Raw genomic sequence first — 10,979 nt, forward strand, 5'->3', positions numbered from 1 at the left:
TGGTCTGAAGGTTTTTAAAGTGCTATATAAATAAAGTTGGATTGGATTGGATTGGATTGTTAAAGTAATGATATATTATACAGTGTTAAAGTAATGATATATTATACAGTGTTAAAGTAATGATATATTATACAGTGTTAAAGTAATGATATATTATACAGTGTTAAAGTAATGATATATTATACAGTGTTAAAGTAATGATATATTATACAGTGTTAAAGTAATGATATATGAAAGAGTGTTAAAGTCATGATATATCGTGATATATTAAACAGTGTTAAAGTGGTGATATATCGTGATATATGAAACAGTGTTAAAGTGGTGATATATCGTGATATATGAAACAGTGTTAAAGTGGTGATATATCGTGATATATGAAACAGTGTTAAAGTGGTGATATATCGTGATATATGAAAGAGTGTTAAAGTCATGATATATCGTGATATATGATACAGTGTTAAAGTGGTGATATATCGTGATATATGAAACAGTGTTAAAGTGGTGATATATCGTGATATATGAAACAGTGTTAAAGTGGTGATATATCGTGATATATGAAAGAGTGTTAAAGTCATGATATATCGTGATATATGATACAGTGTTAAAGTGGTGATATATCGTGATATATGAAACAGTGTTAAAGTGGTGATATATCGTGATATATTAAACAGTGTTAAAGTGGTGATATATCGTGATATATGAAAGAGTGTTAAAGTCATGATATATCGTGATATATGATACAGTGTTAAAGTGGTGATATATCGTGATATATGAAACAGTGTTAAAGTGGTGATATATCGTGATATATTAAACAGTGTTAAAGTGGTGATATATCGTGATATATGAAACAGTGTTAAAGTGGTGATATATCGTGATATATTAAACAGTGTTAAAGTGGTGATATATCGTGATATATGAAAGAGTGTTAAAGTGGTGATATATCGTGATATATGAAAGAGTGTTAAAGTGGTGATATATGAAACAGTGTTAAAGTGGTGATATATCGTGATATATGAAACAGTGTTAAAGTGGTGATATATCGTGATATATGAAAGAGTGTTAAAGTCATGATATATCGTGATATATTAAACAGTGTTAAAGTGGTGATATATCGTGATATATGAAACAGTGTTAAAGTGGTGATATATCGTGATATATTAAACAGTGTTAAAGTGGTGATATATCGTGATATATGAAAGAGTGTTAAAGTCATGATATATCGTGTTATATGATACAGTGTTAAAGTGGTGATATATCATGATATATGAAACAGTGTTAAAGTGGTGATATATCGTGATATATTAAACAGTGTTACAGTGGTGATATATCGTGATATATGAAACCGTGTTAAAGTGGTGATATATCGTGATATGTTAAACAGTGTTAAAGTGGTGATATATCGTGATATATGAAAGAGTGTTAAAGTCATGATATATCGTGATATATGATACAGTGTTAAAGTGGTGATATATCGTGATATATGAAACAGTGTTAAAGTGGTGATATATCGTGATATATTAAACAGTGTTACAGTGGTGATATATCGTGATATATTAAACAGTGTTAAAGTGGTGATATATCGTGATATATGAAAGAGTGTTAAAGTCATGATATATCGTGATATATGATACAGTGTTAAAGTGGTGATATATCGTGATATATGAAACAGTGTTAAAGTGGTGATATATCGTGATATATTAAACAGTGTTACAGTGGTGATATATCGTGATATATGAAAGAGTGTTAAAGTCATGATATATCATGATATATGAAACAGTGTTAAAGTAGTGATATATCGTGATATATGAAAGAGTGTTAAAGTGGTGATATATTAAACAGTGTTAAAGTAATGATATATTATACAGTGTTAAAGTAATGATATATCGTGATATATGAAACAGTGTTAAAGTGGTGATATATCGTGACATATGAAACAGTGTTAAAGTGGTGATATATTAAACAGTGTTAAAGTGGTGATATATCGTGATATATTATACAGTGTTAAAGTGGTGATATATCGTGATATATGAAACAGTGTTAAAGTGGTGATATATCGTGATATATGAAAGAGTGTTAAAGTCATGATATATCATGATATATTATACAGTGTTACAGGGGTTGTTCCGGAAAATTGGAAACATGCCGTTGTACAACCACTTATTAAGAAACCTAGTCTGGATCCCACAGTTCTTGCAAACTTTAGGCCCATTTCCAAGTTACCTTTTATGTCAAAAATCCTAGAGAAGATTGTATACAGTCAACTTCTCGCTTTTCTGGAAGAGCACAAGGACTCGAGGTCTTCCAATCTGGTTTTAAAACCTTGCACAGCACGGAATCAGCTCTTTTAAGAGTTTTTAATGATATCCTTTTAGCAACAGACTCAGGTGAATGCATTATCCTTTTACTCCTTGATCTAACGGCCGCTTTTTATACAGTGGACCATGAGATCCTGATAGCTCGTTTGGAGCAGTGGGTGGGCATTAGGGGCAAAGCCCTCGAATGGTTTAGGTCGTATCTGACTGGTAGGACTTTCTGCATCAGCCTTGGGGACTCTGAGTCCTCGTCTGCTCCTCTCCTTTGTGGGGTTCCACAGGGCTCAGCGTTAGGCCCCCTGTTGTTCTCCCTGTATTTGCTCCCTCTTGGGTCCATTATTAGGAAGCATGGTATCGCTTTCCATTGCTATGCAGACGATTGCCAAATATATGTGCCACTTAAAAAGAATGACTCATATTCAATTAAACCGCTGTTAAACTGCCTTGAAGACATTAAGTCCTGGATGTCATGCAACTTTTTAAAATTAAATGATGACAAAACCGAAGTGATGGTTTTTGGTGACCCTCGGACCACTCCTATAGACCTAGGATCCCTAGGCCACTCCACCAGGCCTACCATCACAAATCTTGGGATAAAGATGGACCCTGAACTCAAGCTTGACAGCCAGATCAAGGCAGTTGTTAAAAACAGCTTCTTCCACCTCAGGCAGCTAGCCAAAATAAAGCCTTTTTTAAATAGTGACCTCTTTGAAACTGTAATCCATGCCTTCGTCACCTCCCGCTTGGATTATTGTAATGCACTATATATGGGGATAAGTGCATCCTCCCTTGCTCGCCTCCAGATGGTGCAAAATGCAGCAGCACGGCTACTAACAGGCACACGCAAACACCAGCACATTTCCCCCATTTTATCTTCACTCCACCGGCTGCCCGTTCATTTGAGGATTCATTTTTAAACTCTTTTATTTACTTTTAAAGCCCTGAATGGCCTGGCCCCGCCGTACCTCTCTGAGCTGTCACACAGCTACACGCCAACTCGCACTCTCAGGTCAGCTGATCAGTTGCTCCTAAGGATGCCAAAAACAAAGTCTAAGCGCAGAGGGGACCGTGCTTTCTCTGCTGCCGCCCCTAAACTGTGGAACGACCTGCCCTTGCTCATCAGACAGGCTCCCACACTGACTGCTTTTAAATCCCGTCTTAAAACCCACCTCTTCTCCTTGGCATTCAGAAACAAGTAGAGTGTTGCTTTTATTTGCTTTCAGTGGTCTATTGTTTTTATTATATGGCTGTTATTTATTTTTTAATTATTACGTTTATTCTGGTTTGTTTTGTGTTTGTATCTTGTATTTATATTATGTTGTGTGAGCTTATCTCTCTGTACAGCACTTTGGTCTGATATATTAAACAGTGTTAAAGTCATGATATATCGTGATATATTAAACAGTGTTAAAGTGGTGATATATCGTGATATATGAAACAGTGTTAAAGTGGTGATATATCGTGATATATTAAACAGTGTTAAAGTGGTGATATATCGTGATATATGAAACAGTGTTAAAGTGGTGATATATATATGAAACAGAGTCTCACCGGCCCAGCCCTTTGATCCCAGACGAGCCTCGGGACAGGCAGTGCAGACGGAGCCTCTCCACCGGGTCCTTGCACTCCTTCAGCTCCTTCTGCGCCTTCAGAGACATTGCCCGGTCGTGCCTGCTCGTACCCGCCATCCTGAGGGTCGTTAGCATTCATATATTTATTATTATTATTATACATGACTATTATCATTACTATTGTTTATTAGGGCCTGAGCACGAAGTGTGCGAAGACCTATTGTTATTCGTAAAATTCATGTTATGATTCCTGTGCGCTTTGAAACCTGTTTTTGAGGTTTTACGACGCCATTCAAGCAGCGACATTTTGCAGGGACGGCAGGACCGGTGACAAATTTGACATTGTGGAGTCCATGGGTTAAAAATTGTACATAGTCGCACTGTAAGTCCCATGGACCTGAAATGTTACCCACTTTTCTGGGTGGACCTGCTCTACATAAAGTCCTCTTGAACCCCTAAGCTCCGCCTACTTTTTCATTAGCCGCGTTCACACCGCAGGACTTTCCCTGGTACTTTAGTTCTTTAGTTCCGTTAGTACCAATAATGTCGCGTTCACACCGCCGGGACTACTCACTGCCGGGAACTCTTTTGGAACTCTTTTGGTACTTTTTAGTCCCTGCTAGAGAGGTGGTACGAACCTGGTGACAAAAGAGTGCCAATTTCTATTCTATTTCTATTGGCTGGGCGAATTGCAAACCACGCCCCGTTAGACTCTGAATTTGTTTTGTTAGGCAGCCATTTTTTTCCTCGCTACAAAACCACAGCCACACCTGAGCAGTTCTGACCACACGTACTACAACACGGAGCGGTGGGATGATGAGGAAGTGTCGGCGCTTCTGGCAATTTACTCCAAGGACGGGATGCAGCAGCTTCTACAGAAAGCAGCTCCCAACTCCAAATGTTTTGAGCGATGTTCGCTACTTGAGCTGGGAATCGTGCACAGTGCACACGGGTGCCGGGTAAAAATAAAGAAACTCAGGCCGGACTATAAACAAATTAAAGACCACAATAATAAGAGTGGTAACGATTTTCTATTGTTATTATATATATATATTGCCACTGTTTTTTAATACTGACACCTAACTTGCACTAAGGCGTGTCTGCTGCTATATATATTGCCACTGTTACATTGTTTTGAAACTACTTACACTTTATTTTACATTGCACACTGTTATTTAACTTCAATGTACATGCATACGACACACCTGGAACAGCGTGATGCCGTTATTGTTATGTCTTGACTGTGCAATGAAACAAACAAACTGGCGAAGCTTTATTTATTGTGTCCCACCCCAAATTTGCAGAATAGAAGAATGTGAGAGCAGACAGGTGGTTGAATTGATCAGAAACACAAGTCTTACACACATAAACACAAGTAATTTATCATGTCATTTGTTTTAGATAAATAAGGGAAAAACACCAAACAAGGGTTGATGTCCTTTTCCAAAATCAGCCTGAGGGGGTAATATATAATAAATACATAAAGATAAAGTCCATTGTTATAATGGGGTATTTTATTTGTAAATTACCCTTATGAACTCCATCATGTCTGAGGTCGGAAAGTAAACAAACGCCTCATACAGCGGATGGGCTTTATACCCCCTCCCCCCCGTGTAGTTCTTCTTCTCTCGTTTTTTTGTTGTACTCGCCGTGAAGTGGTTTTGTATGAAGGTAGATATGGTGCAAAATGCGAGAGCGTGAAAACCTGATGTGAGCACTTGCAGAAAAAAAATCTGTGCTTGTGTGCATACATTTACACTTGTATAAAATATCCACGTAACTGTGAACCAAATGTACACTTTTATAAAATATCCACGTAACTGTGAACCAAATGTACACTTGTAAAAAATATCTACGTAACTGTGAACCAAATTTGAAGTCACAGAAGAAAAAAAAATGTTTTGTAGCTTGTAGGGAAAAAATGAACTTAGAGATGAAATGTTCACTTGCAGAAAAATACACATTTTTAAAATATATTTTCCATTACAACTGCAACTTTATTTATTACAACCTCTCAAATCAGTCATTACAACTTGACGAATCTGCTCTGTGGCAGAATAAATCGACGAATCTCCGGTCTTGACTTTTGCTACACTTCTTGCGATAAATGTGTCGCAAAAGTAATTGTCACCTGTAGATGTGGGGGGAGGGGGGTTGGAGCGAAGGGGCGGAGCTATCAGAAGGACGAGGCTCGGGTGACTGGAGACTGCGGGGCTAACGGTTCGTGTCGCTACCAGTCCGCTGACATGGCGCATCAATGAACGGTACATTTTTGCCCATTACTTGCCCAGTATTACTTTGAATATTATTATTGTGATTGAGGATTACATCCGCTTTGAAGACCACCGTTTTATATCGTGCAGTTTAGCGGCAAAATAACGTCAGTTAGCCAGCTAACGATAGCTTTGTTGAGTTTATTCTAGCTAAACTTGTAGTGGTTGTCGTCTATACAGCAGTAATTCATATATTATAGCCTACTGCTTTGGCACTAACGGTTGATAAGCGTTTATGAAAATAAAACCAATTGAACTTCAGAATCTTAAAATCCCTTAACGTTTGTATGCAATTGTGCTAAATTCAACTCTGGAATCAAGCAAATATTAATATGTTTGCATGACATTAGTTATTTATATTTTGCCATCACTGAACTATACGTTTAATACATTTAAGTCAAGCTAAGGTACATGTGATGGTAGCTAGTTAGTGCTCTTACCTGTGAGGCCTCCTCCAAACAGCATAATAACCAGACTGTATCATTAAAACTAAGTACCAGTTCTAGATCCTTGACTTTAGACAAACAATTCAAAAGACAACATGTATTTAAAGACCAATCTTTATTTGAAGGTGCCTCTTAACCTGAGATATTAGTTATACAGTAATAGTATTGACAATCTAAAAAAACTGAGCAACTCAACAGTCAACTTTATGTTTCTTATTGTCTCTAAAGCATTTATTATTTTCATTTTTCCCCTCTCATATTCAGTGTGGACGGATTGAGACAGCATGGTGTCCGGAGGGCTGCAGAGACTTCAGGGAGAAACCTCCGTGTGATGGACGTCCTGTCTGTTGGTTTGGAGAGGACTGAGGGTCTTTCCTCAGCGAGGAAGACCAGGCCTGATGGAGGAGGACCAGGCCTGATGGAGGAGGACCAGGCCTGAGGGAGGAAGACCAGGCCTGATGGAGGAGGACCAGGCCTGATGGAGGAGGACCAGGCCTGAGGGAGGAAGACCAGGCCTGATGGAGGAGGACCAGGCCTGAGGGAGGAGGACCAGGCCTGATGGAGGAGCCCATGCTGGGCAAAGCTGATACCAACTGCACAGGCCTAGTCTGTCACGTTATTTGACTAAATGTGTTTACTTATACATTTATTAGGTTTACACCTTCTGTCCATATGTGCTTTTTATTTAAAACATTTGATTAACTTTTGGTTCACATTTCAAGAAATTGTATTTGCATCCTTTTGTCCATTATTCTTACTGAACATGTTAGATTACACGTTCACATCTGACTGAAGATTGGCCCCATTTATTTGTGACGTTGCAAACTCTGCGGTACAAGGCACAAGTGATGTGAAGCTCATAAAGCGAGGCACATAGAAATAATCAGCTGATGGAGTGTAGATGTGGAAATAGGTGCATTCGATCAGCTGACTGTTTTTCGCCACACTTTATAAGCCTGACTATAACCACCCCTTCTCTGAGGTGCAGGCAGCGTCACAAACAAATGATGGTCCTGATAGACTACAAAAATATTCGGTGTGCAGATCTTTGTTTTCACAATAAAAGTAGTTTCTTAGTGAATGTCCTGTACTGGTCTTAACATCTCATAGCATCAGCTTTTAATGTTCCTCTTGGATGTTCTTCTTGACCCTCAGAGAAGGAGAAGATGTTGTGTCTTTCAGGCATGTCCTTTCCTAACAAAAATTACAGGAAACATAAAACATTATTGCAGAACAAGTGTGTTATTTATGAAAGAGGTGTGTTTGTGTGTTATGGGGCTGTTGATATAATTATTTTTTAATTGTAATCAGATTATGAATGAACAGTATGAAATTCATCAACATTGAAATATATGTTATTATCAAAATAATATTTAACTGTTATCAAAACATAGTGCAACTGTAGAAGCTTGCTCTGTTGTCTCACTGAGAGAATATCTTTTACCACGTTTTTACAGACAATATTGAGAGATAAATAGCAGCAGTTCTCACTATGTGTTAAATATCTTTGCCTTTAATACATTAAATTAGAAAGCTGACAAAGTCATATTGCTTGTTAACATCTAAATGTGACTTTTTGCATGGAAAAACCCCTCAACTTAGCTGATGTGTAGGTGATCTAGTATTTAGTATTGTTTAATGGAATGTATATCAGTGTATTAAAGTCTATACTTCATTCATTTAAACTAATATCTTTCTTGATTCTTTGTACAGTATGAAAAAAGAGTCTTAGTACCTGAGCTGAAGTTCACTGCTGTGAGGAGTCCAGTTCTGTCTCTCACTCTCTGGTCCAGCCTGTCTGCATCACCTGGACACCTTAAACAAACAGATATATATGTAAAGAACCATGTGTACAAACAATATAACTGATTCTCTTCTGTTGGACATGTTGGATTGTGTATTGTCCGAGTCAGGGTCCTTTTTATTTTACTGTAACTTTGGAAGTTGTGTTACCAATGCTTACTGTTTATTTGATATCAATGTGTAATACAATTAATACAAACAACAAGGTTTGTGTTCGTTCTTCAGATGACTGTGACGTTAACGTGTAAGCTCGATAATGAACTCCAGCTCAACCAACCATATTGTAATATCTAAATAATCATCTTGAAATATGACATTAATAAGTGTAATATACACACATCTTATAGGTTTATTTCACATACACTACTTCGACGTTAGCTAAATAGAAAATAGCATGGATAATTTACAAAGGCTTTAAAAACGCAGCAGGAGCCCAAGACAATTATAAAACTTGTCATTATTTCCGTACAGTTCAATTGGTTTTATTTTCATAAACGCTTATCAACCGTTGGTGCCAAAGCAGTAGGCTATAATATATGAATTACTGCTGTATACTACAACCACTACTTGTTTAGCTAGCATAAACTCAACAAAGCTAGCGTTAGCTGGCTGACTGACGTTATTTCGCCGCTAAACTGCACGATATAAAACGGTGGTCTTCAAAGCGGATTTAATCCTCAATCACAATAATAATATTCAAAGTAATACTGGGCAAGTAATGGGCGAAACTTACCGTTGATTGACGCGCCATGTCAGCGGACTGGTAGCGACACGAACAGTAGCCCCGCAGTCATCCGGTTCGACCTGACTGTGACTGTGACTGACCCGAGCCTCGTCCTTCTGATAGCTCCGCCCCTTCGCTCCAACCCCCCTCCCTCCCCCCACATCTACAGGTGAAAATTACTTTTGCGACACATTTATCGCAAGAAGTGTAGCAAAAGTCAAGACCGCAGATCCGTCGATTTATTCTGCCACAGAGCAGATTCGTCAAGTTGTAATGACTGATTTGAGAGGTTGTAATAAATAAAGTTGCAGTTTAATGGAAAATATATTTTAAAAATATGTATTTTTCTGCAAGTGAACATTTCATCTCTAAGTTCATTTTTTTTCTACAAGCTACAACACTTTTTTTTTTCTTCTGTGACTTCAAATTTGGTTCACAGTTACGTAGATATTTTTTACAAGTGTACATTTGGTTCACAGTTACGTGGATATTTTATACAAGTGTACATTTGGTTCACAGTTACGTGGATATTTTATACAAGTGTAAATGTAAGCACACAAACTCAGATTTTTTTTCTGCAAGTGCTCACATCAGGTTTTCACGCTCACGCATTTTGCACCATATCTACCTTCATATTTTGCGGCCTGCCAGTAAACCCAGAGAAGAAGAAGACGAAGTGACGTCAGCGTAATCGTGCCTCAGGGAAAGTACTGCGGTGTGAATGCGATTGGCACTAGCCCCCTGGCGGATTTAGTGCCGTGGTACTTTTGTGGTACTTTTGTGGCACTTTAGTGCCGGCACTAAAGTACCACAAGTCCTGCGGTGTGAAAGCGGCTATTAGCACAATGTTAAAAACAGTGAAATATTATCCTATATTTCACTTTTTTGTTTATCAACACCAATCCAAGTATACAGCATCGGTGGAGGGTCAGACACATTCCAGTAGGAAACGAGCATGTTCAGGTAAGAGATATGTCCGCCATTAGCGGAAAGGTGTGGCTTAGAAAGAATTGTTCATAATCAATGTTCCATTCACCACAGATGTTGGTGGATTCGTTCAGTCTGTGTTGGGGAATAGGCCCCCAGCAATTTCACAGAACAGCTGTCCTCTATAAGGTGTCCCCGTCTCCTGATTACAGAACAGCTGTCCTCTATAAGGTGTCCCCGTCTCCTGATTACAGAACAGCTGTCCTCTATAAGGTGTCCCCGTCTCCTGATTACAGAACAGCTGTCCTCTATAAGGTGTCCCCGTCTCCTGATTACAGAACAGCTGTCCTCTATAAGGTGTCCCCGTCTCCTGATTACAGAACAGCTGTCCTCTATAAGGTGTCCCCGTCTCCTGATTACAGAACAGCTGCCGTCGGCTGTGACGTCACTTCACGACGGCAGGTCCAAATAAGAAACGATAAAATAACAAAGGATTGTAATATTCAAATGTATCAAACTATATATCTGAACATATGGCTCGTCGTGTTGTTGTTCTTATCACTCCTAATATCGTGCTGTTGTTGTAAATACAGCTGATATTAAGGAGGACACTCACCTTTAATCTCCGGCTGCAAACGGAGAGCTGCACTTCCGCAAACAGTTCCGTTACCATGGAGACCACCGTCCAATCGCGTAACTCTGGTTTAGACGTAATGTTTACACCTGAACAAACAACACACCTGTGAAAACAACACACCTGTGTAAACAACACACCTGTGTAAACAACACGTAAACAACACACCTGTGTAAACAACACACCTGTGTAAACAACACACCTGTGAAAACAACACGTAAACAACACACCTGTGAAAACAACACACCTGTGTAAACAACACACCTGTGTAAACAACACACCTGTGTAA

General features: G+C 38.6%; 1 protein-coding gene across 3 annotated transcripts in view; it reads right to left on the reverse strand.

Moving 5' to 3' along the window:
* Window positions 1-10,735, reverse strand: part of capslb (calcyphosine-like b) — a 35,873-nt gene extending 25,138 nt beyond the window's left edge. For all 3 annotated transcript variants that reach the window (XM_034079528.2, XM_034079527.2, XM_034079526.2), the window contains exons 1-2: window positions 10,673-10,735; window positions 3,864-4,001 (exon numbers count right to left, since the gene is read on the reverse strand). In XM_034079528.2, coding sequence (XP_033935419.1) covers window positions 3,864-4,000 — 137 coding nt within the window. In that variant the 5' untranslated portion in view covers window position 4,001; window positions 10,673-10,735. The remainder of the gene's footprint in view (window positions 1-3,863; window positions 4,002-10,672) is intronic.
* Window positions 10,736-10,979: the final 244 nt, after the last annotated feature.

Source organism: Pseudochaenichthys georgianus, unplaced genomic scaffold (genome assembly GCF_902827115.2).
Source record: "Pseudochaenichthys georgianus unplaced genomic scaffold, fPseGeo1.2 scaffold_642_arrow_ctg1, whole genome shotgun sequence".
Classification (NCBI taxonomy): Eukaryota; Metazoa; Chordata; class Actinopteri; order Perciformes; family Channichthyidae; genus Pseudochaenichthys; species Pseudochaenichthys georgianus.